Source organism: Gymnoscopelus microlampas (assembly GCF_963454915.1).
Source record: "Gymnoscopelus microlampas genome assembly, chromosome: 18".
In the NCBI taxonomy this organism is placed as follows: domain Eukaryota; kingdom Metazoa; phylum Chordata; class Actinopteri; order Myctophiformes; family Myctophidae; genus Gymnoscopelus; species Gymnoscopelus microlampas.
In genome coordinates, this window is record NC_139955.1 from 43,310,741 (window position 1) to 43,327,732 (window position 16,992).

General features: G+C 42.9%; 1 protein-coding gene across 5 annotated transcripts in view; it reads left to right on the forward strand.

Annotated features, from left to right (window-relative positions):
- Positions 1 to 2,491: 2,491 nt before the first annotated feature.
- ccdc142 (coiled-coil domain containing 142) overlaps positions 2,492 to 16,992 on the forward strand; it is a 28,826-nt gene continuing 14,325 nt past the window's right edge. The window contains exons 1-12 of one of the 5 annotated variants that reach the window (XM_084041419.1): positions 2,492 to 2,704; positions 3,008 to 3,186; positions 4,232 to 4,272; positions 5,640 to 5,685; positions 7,162 to 7,421; positions 8,372 to 8,584; positions 10,499 to 10,591; positions 11,291 to 12,278; positions 13,314 to 13,505; positions 14,324 to 14,534; positions 15,560 to 15,846; positions 16,716 to 16,802. In XM_084041419.1, coding sequence (XP_083897545.1) covers positions 3,093 to 3,186; positions 4,232 to 4,272; positions 5,640 to 5,685; positions 7,162 to 7,421; positions 8,372 to 8,584; positions 10,499 to 10,591; positions 11,291 to 12,278; positions 13,314 to 13,505; positions 14,324 to 14,534; positions 15,560 to 15,846; positions 16,716 to 16,802 — 2,512 coding nt within the window. In that variant the 5' untranslated portion in view covers positions 2,492 to 2,704; positions 3,008 to 3,092. Of the gene's footprint in view, positions 2,705 to 2,854; positions 3,187 to 4,231; positions 4,273 to 5,639; positions 5,686 to 7,161; positions 7,422 to 8,371; positions 8,585 to 10,498; positions 10,592 to 11,290; positions 12,279 to 13,313; positions 13,506 to 14,323; positions 14,535 to 15,559; positions 15,847 to 16,715; positions 16,803 to 16,992 lie in introns of those variants that run through there. The other 4 variants (XM_084041423.1, XM_084041422.1, XM_084041421.1 and 1 more) reach the window with 4 other exon arrangements.

The following is a 16,992-nucleotide window of genomic DNA, read 5'->3' on the forward strand; positions in this document are numbered from 1 at the left end:
TACTATCATGTGATGTGTGAGCGTGCAGGCTAGCCAACTCGGGACTCCTGAATCGCTGCCTCCCACACCCTCCTGTCTAACATCAGGGTCTTGAGCTCTGCAGTGTTGTTAGCTCCGCTGTCGTGCCACAGTTCATCTACCTAGGAATGGAGAAAGGATTGACTATCAAACGGTCATTCATGAGCCAACTAGAGAATGAACCACTGATCTATACCATATGTTTCACCGCCAGGGGGCAGTCTTGTATCAAATTCATAGGTATCTTATTGTAGCAGGGTGGAAATAGTCTCTCTCTCTCTCTCCTATGCCACCTCTACTCAGTCTCCACCCACTCTATTAGGGGGACAACTGACAGCTGTATGAAGTCAGCAGGGAAATCAGTCTGAGCATGGATTCCTTCAAAGCTCGCCTGTTGGGCTGGGGCTCTCACCAGTTACCTGTCAAAGCTCGCCTGTTGGGCTGGAGCTTTGGCTTTCACCAGTTACCACCAGTGCAGGTATGTTTGTTTTTGGTTTAAGCGATCATGAGCTGTAGAAGAGTATACTGTGAACTTACTAGTTTTGTTTAAGCCTTCAGGTGCTACAACCTGGGTGCACTGATCATAAATGGCCTACTTGGACTGACCTGGGGGTTTTGATGTGGGTTAGCTAGCCATGTATGGCAGGTAGGTTCACTATTCCTCCCCATTCATAGTGTCGCTTTAATCACAGCCTTGTGGCACCCAGAGTCATTTAAACTGTTTTTGTTTTGGCAGTGACCTACCATGGGGGTGTGTATAAGTGACTGACGGCGCTGCTGCTTTGCCTGGGTTGAAACTCCTGGTCTTCCAATGAGTACTGTTTGGCTGAAAGTTAACTGGATCCAGTGTTGGTTGGAGGGACCCATTACTCCAGCAACCATCTCTATGACCTGTTATGATACTTTTATAATACGGTTATCTGTAATTCTGTGTGTAAACATTTGTTTCTTTTGTTAGGACCAGAGTTGGGGACTGAGGCTGGGCATGGTGGTGGTGGAGACCCCCGTCGCCGTGTGCCAGGACAAACCAGCCTTTGCTTTTGGTGTGTGTGCGCGTGGTTGGCTGGTTGCCCTGGCTCGTGGGGGTTCCCCCTGCCCTGGGTCGGGTGGCCCTGTCCTTGTTGGTGAGCCCCAAAACCCTGGTATGTTAGTTTATGTCTGCACCCTTATATTTGTGTATGCTACTGTTCATGTCAATATTTAGCCAATACTTTTTGTGGTGAAATTCCATTGTTTTAATTGTTTGTACAAAAATAAAATGCCATTAATGCTTTTGTACTTGATCACTTCTCTGCCTTTATCATTACATGTACAACCAACCTTGTGGGGAGTTATACTGTGTAATCAGGACAGGTGTATTTCCAGATTTAGATTAGAGTCATGATTTCCTAAGGTGCAATTCCTTAGGTGGCGTAGTTGGCTATTTCATTCTTACTGCCCTGTTACATTATCATGGAATATGACCATTTCCATCTAGTAACCAGCATCCTCCTCAGCTGATTTGAAAATAGAACTAAATTTTAATAAAACTAAAGACAAACTGAATACCCACACGGCTAATAAGTCGATAGGCATCTGCATTCTATTGTAGTTGTGCCTCCTAAAAAATCTCCTGTAAAATCGTCTATTTTGTCCAAAATGTACGAATATATATTTGAAGAATGGCCTTAAATAAAGTAAAGCATACATTGTGTGAACATGCATGGTACATCATTATCAGACTGAAATGTATCCTCAAATTTCTTGTTTATGCCCCAAAATGACTGGATATACAGGACAGGTTTTGTAATTTGTAGAAATATTAGACATTAATTGTCGACTGTTTAGGCATGTTCTAATCATCTAATACCTTACTGTGCTTAAAAATAGTTTCAAAATATTCTTTTTTTAACATATTGGACAAAATGGCCAATTTTACATCGAGGTGCCCAGATGTCCCTAGTGCCCACCTATCCTGTTAGCCTTTTAACTACCCACCATTTGTTTCTTTTGTGTATCTGTTTTCATGTTTACTCTCTCGCTCTCTCTCTCTGTTTAATTCTAATTTGGTATTTTCTGTGTTAGTGAAACGTTATATGTAATTAAGCCCTTCCATGCTTTTCTTACCTCACCTGTGTCACACTTTCTCTTATCTCTTTTTTTGTGAAAGATGTAAATTGTATACTGTATGGACACTCATCTGAGAAAGAAAGACGAATTTCCTATCTCTGAGACCCCATCTACATTGTATTAAAACATAAAGGCTGCCTTTTAAAAGAAACAAAAGTACCCCATGTATATGCACTTTATAAAGGCACGAAAGTACCCCATGCATGTTGCATGTTTGGCTGCCGTTTCGCCCCGCCCCCTCTGCTCCCATGACGACGAGGGGGACGCGTTTGCTGATTGGCTGGCTGTGTGTGTGTGTGTACTGTAATGGTTAGCTTTTCAATCAGCTAGTTAGCCGTCGATGCTATTTTAAACCACAGTGGATTAACAACCACGGACACACACACTGTTTAAAGCAGCTCGTAATAACATGACACTGGTGACCAGTGGTGGACCATGTATATGAGGTTAGGACAGCTACATACATGTATATGAGGTTAGGACAGCTACATGTTGTCATAATGAGTGGCTAAACTAAACGCTCCATGGTAGTGGTATATTATATTAACATGATCCTGTTGGCGTCAAACGTGATCAGGTGAGCCTTATTCTTTCTTTTTCCTTTATTTATTCAGGAAAGCCCATTGAGAGCAAGCTCTCTTTTTCAAGGACGCCCTGATAACAACTTAAAATAAAATACATACATAATGAGAAACAATAACAAACATTTGAATCGCATTACAAATGTCACAGATGCAAATAAACATAGTGTTACATCATGCAGTGGTGGAAAAAGTACTCAAATGTTTTACTTAAGTGTTTACATTCTACAGCCTGGTGTACTGTACATTTACACTGTCATGCTGGTGATTTGGCTGTGTGCTTGATAATAATGTGACAGATGAAATAAAACGTGTGTGTGTGTGTGTGCGTGCGTGCACACAGTCCTGGGATGTCAGCCATGCTGTCCTGCTGCTTATTCTGGGATGGCCCAGGGTTACCATAGCAACCTGGAGACACGCAGGGAGTCGTCTGCCGCCATGGTACTGGAGGGACACAGGGGGGCTGACCTGGGCACAGGTGAGACACACACACACACACACACACACACACACACACACACACACACACACACACACACATAGGCCTGTCACAATTATTACATAATCGTCTATACCGCCTCCCCCATGACAGCCTGATGGAGGGGAAAGGAACTGGTTGGAATAACGTGTTCCTTCCACGCGCTCAGCTCTGGGCCCCCTAGGCTGGCGGGGGGAGTGTAACGCCCAAGATCATTTCGACAATTGGCACTGGGTGAAAAAGGGTTGCAAAATCGTGGGATAAAAAAAGAATAATCGTCTAATCGCAATCATTAGAGATAATCGCAATTATTTTTGCATAATCGTCATAATCGGTTCCATGTTGAAAAATGTTTTTCAACATGGAACCGATTTTTTAAGTATTAAACATTTAAAAAAAAAGCAGACAGCAGATCTACAAGCTTACAAAGCGTCACTTTGTGACGCTTTGTAAGCTTGTAGATCAGAAATGTCTGCTATTTTTACATGTATACAAATTATTAAATATGTCAGTCATTTCTTTGCATATCTCGTAACGGTCGCCACCAGGTATTCCTAATCGTAACCTCAGTAAAACTATGTCTAAACCTAAACGTATTCCCAAACGTAAGCTCAGTAAAACTATGCCTAAACCTAACCTTATTCCTAACCTCAGTAAAACTATGTCTAAACGTATTCCCAAATGTAACCTCAGTAAAACTATGCCTAAACCTAACCTTATTCCTAAGCTCAGTAAAACTATGTCTAAACCTAAACGTATTTCCAAATGTAACCTCAGTAAAACTATGCCTAAAACCTAACCTTATTCCTAAACGTAAGCTCAGTAAAATTATGCCTAAACCTAAACTTATTCCTAAACATAACCCCAGTAAAACTATGCCTAATGTTTTGGGGCGAGCGTTCCGGTTACTGTCATTGAATTAAATTGCTCTCAGTTGCCGCCTGTCTCCGTTAGTAAAGTGATGTCAATATTGTTTTAAAAGTTTTTGTCACATACATCAACATTCTTTTAACTCTCTCTGTGTTTGTCCCTGTGTCTCTTTCAGACTGTGAACACTCAGAGGCTTTGCTGCTAGAAGATGATCAGGTTTGTATTTGGACCCCCTTGACATGGAACTGTTGTACACAACGTGCCTGCAGTTGACAGCCATGTGATCAAAACCTAGCTAGGAATATGGAGAATATTAATATCACAAATGAGTCAGAAAGCATGGAAAAACATTTACACAAGCTAGGGTTGTCCGATATTGGCTTTTTTACCGATAACCGATATACCGATATTGTCCAACTCTTAATTACCGATACCGATATCAACCGATACCGATATATGCGGGGATTATTGTGATTAGGGTAAGCTCAAATTTCATGTCACACACACCATATACAGTAAGAACTCCTGTAACTTATTTATAAAGCAAAAAAAAAAAAAACATTTTTTTTTTTTTTCAAAAACCGATACCGATATTTTCCCGATATCAATTTTTATGCTAATATCGGCCGATAATATCGGGAGGCCGATAATATCGGACATCCCTAACACAAGCCCCTGGCAGGTGTCAACCTGCACTCTAGGTAATGACTACATTGGATCCATTGGAACACAGGTTCTTCCCCCCTCCCCCCCCCATTTCCTGAAAAGTAACAGTTTTGAACATACAAGGTTTACATCTAGCGACTTTATACCGTTGCTGTCGGGCAGAAATCTCCATATTCTACGTTTTTGTGTTTTTTTTTCGTAAACGAATGCCCCACTTGATCATTCAGTGTCACACAAAAGCATCAAAAGTAGCAGATCCGCAAGCCTGGCTCGTGTTTCAAGCAGTGTTGATTTTGACAGCAAACTTTAATTTAGTTTTAGTCATAGTCTTTTGAATAAAATTCCATTTAGTTTTTAGTCATATTTTAGTCATCTGAAATTTTTTAGTTTTAGTCTAGTTTTAGTCATAAGATTATAGCCGACTAAATCTACAGTTGATTTAGTCGACTAAAATGTATGTTGGCGGTGCCTTGATGGCGTCGTAATGGCTGATTGTACACTTGGTTGCATGCTGAAAATAGCCGATCTACAAGCTCACAATTGTGAGCTTGTAGATCTGCTATTTTCAGAGCCCAACACCCGAGCACAACCAAACATAAAATGACTTGTATTTTAGTTCTACTGGGTCTCTAATCCACTAGTCTCTCACTTACATTTTACTCTAGTTTTTATTTGTTGACGAAATTGTCAATATATTTAGTCATAGTTTTAGTCATCGTAGCTTAGTTTTTATTTAGTTTTTATTTTATTTTCGTCAGTGAAAAAAGGTAGTTGACGAACATTTTTCGTCATAGTTTTCGTGGATCTGCTGCTTTTGCAACTTTTTAATTTGAATTCTGAAAATCTTCGGACATACACAAGGTTTCCATCCTTCAGCGACTTTGTACTATCTGATCTGTCACCATTTCCTGTTGCAGAAGAGACCCAGTTTCTGCACAGAGACTGAAGAGCTTGGATCAAATGGTACGTTGCTTATCTTTACAATTAGGTGCAACAGTTAAAGGACAGCTTCAGTCAATAGAGATCGATTACTAATCGATTATTATTAATCCTCTAGACTTAACGAACTGGACCTGAGTTCCCTCTGTACTTGGACCGCTTTGTCTTCGCTAGGGATGCAAATTAGCGATTAATTCATTAATTGGTAGTTGACAACCTTATCGATCGATTAATTGATTAATTGATAAGCTCATTTTTTTTTCCCAAAGGGAAAATTCTTGTCTGAAACTGTAAATGAGTGCAGAAACATATTTGGCTTGATGTATATAACATTAATGAGCGTCAACGAGCATCAGCTGGACACAGACACGCACCATAGGCAGTGCGCTGTGGAGTCTGTCTGATTTCTCTGCAAAAGCCCTTGAACGTGATGGAATATGATTTAAGGATTACTGTAAATATGGTAAACTCACATTTGATATCACGCACACCATACCTGTAACTTTAACTAGCCTAAAAAAAAGAATGTTTAAAAAAACAAACAAAAAAACATTTTCTTTTCTTTTCAATTAATTGAAAATCAGTACATTTAAAGGTAGGGTAAGTGATATTTTTTGGTTAAAACAAAAAGTATTTTGTTAAAAGGTTAAAGCACTATATTCTGATAGTAATCATTGCTATAGAGTGTTTGTTCAGTAACAGGAGTCTCCTCGTCTCTCCAGCTCTTTAATAAACAGAAAATACATTTTTTGGTAGGTGTCAAAATCTCAGCCAATCAGGAGAAAGTACCCATTTTTAAGCTTCATTTTTATAGTGTTCCAGTTCCATTTTTTCTGCTAATTTCTTAGTGTCATCACTTCCAATTTCACTTGTTTAATCTATATCCTGATTGAGTTCTCTATCCTGATTGGATAAGATTGGAAATGAAACTGAAAAGAAAATGCATTTTCTGTTTTATTAAGAGCTGGAGAGACAAGGAGACTCCTTTTACTGAACAAACACTCTATAGCAATGATTACTATCAGAATATAGAGCTATTTAACACTTATTTTAACCAAAGAAAATCACTTACCCTACCTTTTAATCGAGCAAATTCTTAACGGCAATTCATCGATTTATAGATTAATTGTTAACATCCCTAGTCTTAGCCAAAATAACCGACCTGCTATTTTTGGATAATGTTCACCCCAGAATATGGATGCTGGGGTTCAAGTGGTTAAATTATCGAATTTCTTTTTCAATAATTGATTAACCCATTGATACCTGTAACGCATCTGTGTCACTTTAGATGTCTTTGGCTATTAAAAAATAGCAGATATACAAGCTCATAGCACGGCACCGAGTGCCGCGCTACAAGCTTGTAGATCTGCTATTTTTGAAAAATCGTGAAAATTATTTTTTTATATTTTTTTTCAGAAAAACTGTTAGGATTTTGAAAATGTTTAGAAGCGGCCTCAGGTCTTAATGGGTTAATCCCCCCCTCCCCCTCATACTCTACAGGGTCGTGGCCTCAGAGCTCTCTGTCTCGCTCCCTGCATCGGGCGGAGGCCCTCCTCAGAACCACCTTCAACCCTGGTCTGAAGTGGCTGCTCCGCGCGCGCAGCCACGATGATGATGAGGAGGAGGAGGGGAGCTTTGTCGCCGCTCACAACCTCGTCTCCCGGTCCTCCGCACGCCTCCTGCGCCTGCAGCAAGGCATGCTGGGAGTGGCGCCTCACTGGCAGCTGGTCAGTGGCGGGACGCACGGGAGCTGTCCTCAGGTGAGGAGGGGGATGTCCTGGGGATATCCTGTTTGAATTCTTAGTCCTGATTGGATGAAATTGGTATCCAACCTGTATGTTCTGTTCACTAAAGAGCTGGAGAGACGGGTAGAATTGATTGATTCATTGAATATTTTATTAGGCAAAAAATGTAAAACAGCACAGTTACATTTAAAATACTTTGTCTAACAGGTCCGTTCATGAAAGTCCTTGCGGACTTGTTTCCAATGAGGGCCTTTGTATTCAATTCATAGACATATATAGTGGCACCACAGTTCAAATATCAATACAAAAAAAACTGCAAAAAATAACACTGTACAACAAAAAAAAAAAAGGGGGGGGGGACAGATATGTACAAGAACAGGGGGGGGGGGGTCGGCTGTCTAACGGGAAAATGGTACTACCTCCTCTTTTGGCCTCCTGAAAGGTGATTGTTTTTCCACCCTGAGCCAGCCTAGGCTGGCAAAATGGGTGGGAGAAAGGTGGGTCATGGGCTCCAATCCGAGGAGTAGCCGAATCAGTTTATTTTGGGAGGTTTGAAGCTTAGTCTTCAGTGCCACTGAGGTGTTGGAGTACCAGGAGGTGCAAGCATAGTCAAAAAGTGGTTGAATCAGGGCCCCTGAGAGGGTCCTGACTCCTGAGGGCCTGAGGGTTGACAAAAGAGGAAACTCTGCCCATAAATTTGGTTCTCTGGTTTACTCTTTTGACCACCTTTGCCGCCATGCTTTCACCTGTCAGGTATTTGTCAAGAAGAATACAACCCAAATAGGTAATCTCTTCTTTGCTAGAGATTATTGTGTCATCGACTTTGACCTTGAAATCCTTTACATCCATCTGTCTGAGGGAAAGTCCCTCTTGTTACTGAACAAACACTGTATCAACAATATCAATGTTTTTTCCCAATTCTAGTTTTTGTTATTTAGTTTGAGTTAACTATAATAATCTCCCAGCAGGTCTGTGTCAGAGGCCTGTCCCAGCCTGAGGCCGGCGCTGTGATGCACTCCTCCTCGCCCTCCATGCGGGGGCGCTACCGAGCCGTGACGAGGCTGCTGGAACAGCGCGCTCAGCTGCTGTTCGTACACGAGTACAGCAGGAGGGTGCGCTCCGCCACGGCGTTCCTATCCACACTGTGCGGCCTGCTGGAGAGACCGCCAAGCCATGAGGTAAGCATGGCTGTCACTGGTTGACAACCAACATTCTTAGGTATCAACACCAACCCATTGAGGCCTGAGGTTCAGATTCTGCAAAATGTCTTCTAAATCCTAACGGTTTTCCGAAAAAAACTATGTTTCTTTATCAGTGCTTTTCAATCTTTTTCATGTCAAGGACCCCTAAAATGATATGAATTTGGCAGCGGACCCCCCATCTCAAAATATTTTGTTCCAGGGAGCTCCAGAAGCAAAGATTTTAGTTAAAATGTTTTCAATGCTTTAAAACAATATATGTTCCAAGATTTGCACACATTTTCATGATTTTTCAAAAATAGCAGATCTACAAGCTCATAGCGCGGCACTCGGTGCCGCGCTATGAGCTTGTAGATCTGCTATTTTTGAATAGCCAAAGTGTAAAATAATGCTTTTTAGCTCAAATCAAAAAGTGACACAGATGCGTTCCAGGTCTTAATGGGTTACCCCTGAGGCCGATTCTACAAATCAGTAGTTTTGAAACGTTTTCTTGCCAAGGACCCCCAAAATGATATGTACCATATTTGGCCGCGGACCCCCCCTCTGAAAATGTTTCGTGCCAGGGACCCAGAGAAGAGAAGATTTGTGTCAAAAATTATGAAAACTTTCAAGACTTTTTCAGAAATGTTCACAAATAGCAGATGTACAAGTTCGGAGCGTGGCACCAAGCTTGTATATCTGCTATTTTTTGAAAAGCCAACACTAAAATGTAAAATGACACAGATGGTGTTTGTATTTGTTGATGACATGTATTATTGTGTTAATTGCTGTATGCTATGTTGATGAATTGAATAGATAGATAGATAGATAGATAGATAGATAGATAGATAGATAATTTCATTTCTGTGTCCTGCACACAAAGTGCCCAACCCTCATGGGTTTATAAGACACCATTTTACATGTATAACATGTTTTCCAATGTATTCACGTAGTACATTCAATCACATCTCAGAATTGTAGCTGAGTGGTTAGTGAGCCCGCCTAGGGAGCCAGAGGCCCTGGTCGCCCCAGGTTCGATTCCAGGCCATGCCAGCATATGTGTCGATGAAATGAAATTTGTCCCTGAGCAAGACTCTTAACCCCTAATTGCTCACAGGTTCTCATTGGAAACAAGACCGCAAGGACTTTCATGAACGACCTGTTAAAAGGAATTATCCTTATCCTTTATACCACAGACTTATACAGACTGTTCTGTCTTCTCTCCCAAGCTTGACAAATAAAATCTGCAACAACAAAAGCTCCTTTAACGAAACATATCTCAAATTTTTCATAATCATCTAACTCAAGGAACTTTCCACAAATAGCAGACATCTTACTAACAAATACCTCTCTTATATCATCATACTTTGAGCAATAAAACAAAAAGTGTACCTCATTTTCAATTTCCCCAAGTTCACAAAACAGACAATATCTCTCTTCCTCTGGAGTGGCATTAAACCTGCCAGTCTCCAGAGCTAATGGTAGTGTTCCTGACCGTATTTGTGCACATAGAGATCGTTGTCTTTTGCTTAAATTATACTTTACATACGTTTCTACAATGTACCTGTCTTTTATGAGACAATAGGTTCGTAACTTGGGCTTATACCATCTATCAGCACACCATTGCTCTTTATATCGGGAAAACATTGTACTTCTAATTTTGTGAACGTCACATTAACTTATTTTGAAAAATAAAAAACAAATAATTTGAATAAAATAAAGAATACACATATAGGACCACAATGGAAACAAGTCCCCGGGAGTTTTTGTGTTATCCTTTTACTCCACGTTGCCCGTACCACGTGCTGTTTACATTTTTGACTAATAAAGTATTCCATCCATCCATCCATCCATCCATCCATCCACCCTTCCTTCCTTCCTTCCTTCCTTCCTTCCCTCCCTCCCTCCCTCCAGAACCCAGGGGGTCCCTGCTCCAGTGCTGCTCTGGGTTCACTGGCCCAGGACCTGAGGCTCCATCTCAACCACTGGTCATGTCTGTCATCCAAGGTCAGTATAGACCAATTAATTGTTTACTAACATTGAGACTGGATGCGCAGGTGATTGTTTCACGCAATCAATTTCCAACCTGTTGTTTCGGGGTGCGCTAGTTTCAGCACACCCCAACCCCCTCTTGTGTGTTGGCTAGTGTGGCACGTCCTGGCGAGACCTGATAGAATGGGTTTCATTTAGCGCATACTGGTTGCACGCATACTGGTTCTTATCAGTGTGACGTCGTCTGTTAAGGGGTCTATAGTTTGCCACTTTTCATTTGTTTGTCATTTTTTGTTGTTGTTGTTGTTGTTGTTGTTAAGGCTTTGTTTTAGTTTGTATTAGATTTACTGTTGATGATTGATATTCTTATTGTTATATGAGGTATATCTGTCAAGGGCTAGTTTCAAAAAGCTCAGAAGAAATTACGTCAAAAATAGTCAACATGGCTTAAAACTGGCACAGCTAAAATATTGGAAAATAAGATTTCATATCCATCCAAAATATAATATTAATCTTAAGTATGAAATATTGACAAAGATTATAACCAAGGACACTTTCACAGTTATTTGAGTTGGTTTTAGTTAGACTTATTGTTGTTTTATTTTGTAAAGCCTCATGTTTTCAATTTATATTAGTAAACCAAAATGTCTTGTCCATTTTTGTTATTTTGTCTTTTTATTTAACTATTATAATATAACTTTTCTCCCATCCAAGGCCCGCTCCGACACCTACCTGAGGCCCGTTCTGGCTCAGTGGAGCCCCCTGCTGGCACAAATGAGAGACACTCTGGCCTTACTGGCTCTCCAGGCTCTAGTTCTGATGGAGCGCTACGTGTACGGCGTCCTGTCAGCCCTGGCCCAAAAAACACCGCTAGCCTCGGTGCCGAGGGAAGTCCTGGAGGAGATCTTAGCCGGAACGGAGCTCTACAACCAGGCCGTGGAGGAGCACCGGGCTCAGCGCGGTGCCACCCAGTGGAGGGCCGCGGTACTGCAGCGGGCAGATTGCGGCGGACTGCCGTTTAGGTCTGCTGGCGGCAGCGGCGGCAGCGGTGGCGCGGCGGGGTGTCACCCGGCTGCTTTTCCCGTGAAGGAGCTGCTCAGGGTCGTAGCCACGCATCGCGGCAACATGGCAGCCAAGCAGCTGCACCGCTGGGCTACCGAGCGGAGCTGCCGCCCGCGCCACGAGGCCCACCACCACGAGGCCCACCACCACCACCAGGCTCACCAGGAGGACCCCCAGGATTCGCGGCAGCTCCACGGCGGGGCCCGGAGCCCGGCGCCCGAACGGACTTGGGAGCAGCTGGAGCGCAGCTACACGATACACGATCCTCCCCCCTGTTCCTCCTCCTCCTCAGCCCAGTCTCTCCTCGCCTACCCCTCCGTCCACCTCCCTGACCCCGGTTTCGTCGACGCGTCTGACGTGGACGATCGTGGCGGCCGTCCCGTTCTAGCCCGGCCCGGTGCGGAAGAAAGCTCGGCCCGAGTTGGACCGCGGCGCCTTGACCCCCCCTCCTCCTCCGGCCCCGGCCAGTGCCAACCCCGTCCAGCCCGCAGCGGGCCGATAATAGCCCCGACCGCTAAGGAAGATTTGGCTTCGGTCCGACCGTGTCAGAAAGGGCCGGTTCCAAGCCAAACCCGTGTGTCGTCAGAGTGCAACCCGGTCCCAGCCAATGCGGAGGGCTCTACTACCAGTGGTGGGAAAAGTACACACATTTTTTTATTTAAGTAAAAGTATCAATTCTGCAATGTAGAATTAAAGTAAAAGTCCAGAATTCATAATTTACTTGGGTGAAAGTACAAAGGTATTGGTATCAAAATGTACTTAAAGTACCAAAAGTAAGAGTACTCATTATGCAGAAATCTTCCATTTCATGTTTTCAAAATGTATAAAATTATTTGAAAATAGCAGATCTACAAGCTCACAACGTGTCGCGACGCGTTGTGAGCTTGTAGATCTGCTATTTTCAAATAGCCGATGTCTATACAGGGCTGAAGTGGTTAATGCATGTTTTACAATAATATTTAAAATCTACAAAGTAACTAGTAACTAAAGTTGTCCAGTAATTGTAGTGGAGTAAAAGATGTAGTGAAGTAAAAGTATCGATAATTGGAAATACTCCAGTAAAGTAAAAATACCACAACATTGTACTTAAAGCTAGGGTAAGTGATTTTCTTTGGTTAAAATAAGTGTTAAATAGCTCTATATTCTGATAGTACTCATTGCTATAGAGTGTTTGTTCAGTAAAAGGAGTCTCCTTGTCTCTCCAGCTCTTTATTAAACTGAAAATGCATTTTCGTTTCAGTTTCAGTTTCATTTCCAATTTTGTCCAATCAGGATAGAGAACTCAATCAGGATATAGATTAAACAAGTGAAATTGGAAGTGATGACCCTAAGAAATGAGCAGGCAAAATTGGAACTGGAACACTATAAAAATGAAGCTTAAAAATGGGTACTTTCTCCTGATTGGCTGAGATTTTGACACCTACCGGAGAATGTATTTTCTGTTTATTAAAGAGCTGGAGAGACAGGGAGACTCCTGTTACTGAACAAACACTCTATAGCAATGATTACTATCAGAATATAGTGCTTTAACCTTTTTACAAAATACTTTTTGTTTTAACCAAAAAATATCACTTACCCTACCTTTAAGTACAGTACTTGAGTAAATGTACTTACCGTAGTTATTTTACACCACTGTCTACTACCCCGCCCCCCCCTCGCCCCCCCGCCCCCTCAGCCTGCCCCCTCTCAGAGTTCTGCCAACAGGACCGGGTCTCCGTAGACCTGCTGCTTCAAGCCCTGGTGTCATCCTGCGACCTGCTGGCTCCGCTGGCACCTCCGCCGCACACGCCCTGCAGGGCTCGGTCAGCGCCCGCTGATCGCCCGATCCATCCACAGCCGCTGCCAAATATAATCACAACAGATACAAGTAAGCCTGTTGTTATTATTACATATAAGGCAGTGGTTCGGGGGGGGTTCCTCAAATCATTTTAGGGCGGGTCCCCAGATGATTTACTCATTCACTGCCACTGATGTAATAAACATAATTTAATCCCGTTTACCAATACTGCCGCTGACGTGAAAAACATAATTTAAATTTTTCAAAAAAATAAATAATATGAATTTTTGAATTGGACCCACAGACCCAGGAGATATAATTTTTCTAAGATCTATACTCCAATCCATTTCCTGGTTAACTTATTACTTAAAAATTCTGTGTCTCGGCTCCTGTGTACCTTTTTTTTTTACAATGAAAAATCTCTGGCAGTGGGCAAACGCAGCCAGAAATAAGTCTAGCAGTGAATGAGTTAATGTGCAAATATGCGTCTCACTCGATAATAAACAAACCAACACAGAGTCGACTTTTAAGACCTTTTCAATACCTCAGATATCACCATAAGAAAGAGGTGAACATTTTGAATATAGCAGATCTACATGCTCCCAACGGCGTTTAGTCAAACTAAATGTAATGCCTCAACTCCTCCAATTCCAAGAGCTTGTCAGGGTGGGGGGGGGGGGGTTGTCAGAATAATTTCCATTCATACAGTACGTATGAATTCATCTCTTGAAAAGAAATTCTCACAACATGAAAAGTTGGGGGAACAAAAAGTTTTGAAAACAAGTCAAATGATTAAATATATGACCTGTTTTGGCCATAGTACAGTACTTATTTTGATTATTGTACAATTCAATCGTATCATTGTACGACAATTTATCGCCAACTAAACTATCATGACGGTGACACAGCCCTAGATGATCCATGCCAGAGTGCTGGTGGTGACCCGCTGATGACGTCACCAAAACCTGGACCGGATCATGGAGCTGTGCCAAGAAGAACCGTGAACAGAGTGACACCAGAGCCACGTCCGTCCCAGGACCACCACCAAAGCCTGGACAGGAGCCAGCAGCAACGGACGGAGCGGGACACGACGACCGACAGATCGAATCCCAGCCCCAGGTATTCTGATGAGCTCCGGTGATTCTCAAGATGCGGGCCGGGCCCCACTGATGGGCCGAAATTGTCATAACACTATGATTTTTATTAAGGATGCACGATTAAACCGGTCGTCATATCGGTGTTCGGTATTGGCCGATGTTGGCCTTTAAAATGCAATATCGGGGGTGGCACGGTGGCCCAGTCGGTAGCGCTGTCGCCTCACAGCTAGAAGGTCCTGGGTTCGATTCCCGCCAGGGACGCTGTGGGCGCTGGGGGTGTGTCTTCTCCTCCGCGTCATCAGCGCCCATACCCTAGGTGGGGTTGGCGAAAGGGCCCACTCTGTGTGGAGTTTGCATGTTCTCCCCGTGTCTACCAGGGTAGTTAATACCCTCAGAAAAACATGTAGTAATCCTGGTCACTATACCGCCTCCCCCATGACAGCCAGGGTGCCTGATGGAGGGGAAGGGAACGGGTTGGAATAACGTGTTCCTTCCACGCGCTACGTCCTACCGGGGAAACTCCCCCCTGTCAGGTGACAAGAAGGTCAGTTGGCTCTCATGCATTGAAGGAAGCATGAGCTCGGCCCTGGCCTCCCTAGGCTGTGGGGGACTGGTGTAGCGCTGGTGTAGTGCCCAGGATCACGTAGGAAATTGGCACCGGGTGAAAAAAATGGGTTACAAAAATCGCGGGATAAAAAAAATATATATATATTTGCAATATCGGTATCGAACCGATATAGGGCATAGCAGTGGCGGACATTTTCTGGTTCCACTCTAAAAAAGCCAATGCATTTTTCCAAAAATGTTTATATCAATTATTTTAAGCCTAGAATCAAGCCATCCAGTCCTGGTGAATCATGGCCATAAAACATTTGATTCTGTGAAAAAAAAGAAGCAAACTAAGGATATTTATTAAATTTAGTATATATAATTGAATATTAAAAAATGAAAACAATTTTTTTATGGTCATGCGGGTGGAGGTTGGTGGTTTTCACACCTGTAAACCTGTGATGTGACAATAAAGTTTCATTCTGATTCTCCTTCCAGCCCTTCAGGTGTGAGCGAAGGAGAGCAGGAGGAGGGTTTTTTTCGGGAGGAAAAACAGGAGTCGTTCTCTCGGCCTCGCTCGGTGCAGTGGCGGGACCTGGGCCGTTCGGACGCGTGCGGCCGCCTCTTTGGACAGTACCGCGCCCTGCTGTGGAGCCACTGCGGCCGCGCCTTGCGCCTGCACTTCCACCACCCGCCAGCGGACAGCGCCGTGGGCAGCATCAACCTATGGAGCGACCGCACGAAGTTCCGACTCCTACGCGAACTTTGTCAGGCCTCAAAGCAAGGTTATTGTAGTTGTGAATTTATCATTCGTTTTTTTTGTTTTTTATTTCCTTCTATTTGACGTTTTATCATCATTTTCAGTTTAATTTGTATTCTTTTTTTTAAGGCAGGTTTGCTAGTTTAGTTTCATTTGTATTTTCTGAAAAGGCTTAGTTTTTTTTCCGTTAAATGTTTATTAGTTTTAGTTTTAGGGCAGGGGTGATGCAACTTTGATGATGGAGGGGGCCACTATATTTCCATACTGTCGGGCAGACAAGTCTTATCTTCGTATTTTAACTTTTTATGCAAATTAATGCCGTACTTCGCCATTCTGTCACACAAAAGTAGCAAAAATAGCCGGTCTACAAGTTCACGTTGCGACGCGCTGTGAGCTTGTAGATCGGCTATTTTCACACTTTTTGAAGAAAGATATTGGATGTTGACATTGACTAAAACCAAGAGATATTTGTCTCCGCCAGGAGACTATGTTTTCGTTCTCGTCCTTCCGTGTGTCCACCAAGCTATCATTGGTCAAGCTTCACGTGACACGTGACAATATGTTGAAAGGGTGTGCTTTGATTGCCTAGCGAGACGCATGATGAAATAGAGGCCTATAAATAGGTGTGTCACTTTAAAAGATCATTTATATCTTTTGAAGTGAGGTAAGACGGGATTAATCAGGAACAGTACTGGCGGAGACCTGTGCTCCGAGGAGCACATTTTCTAGTCTCTTATGTTTTTACTTAGTTTTGTAAACACTCAATACATTTAGTTTTAACTATAATAACCCTGGTCAAGCATCTTTAGTTTTTATTTCGTTTTGACTTCATGGTTTTATCCGTTTTCTCTGCATGTGTTGCTGTGTTGGCGCCCCTTGATGTCTGTGTTGTAGAGGTGTTTCCCAAGGAATGCAGGGCTATGCTGGACAACCTGTTTCTACACCTGTTGGTCCACACAGCACACACACACTGGGACCATGGTTAGTACCACACACACACACACACACACACACACACACACACACACACACCACACACCACACACCACACACCACACACACACACACACACACACACACACACACACACACACACACACACACACACACACACACACACACACACACAGCCACACACACACACACACACACACACACACACACACACACA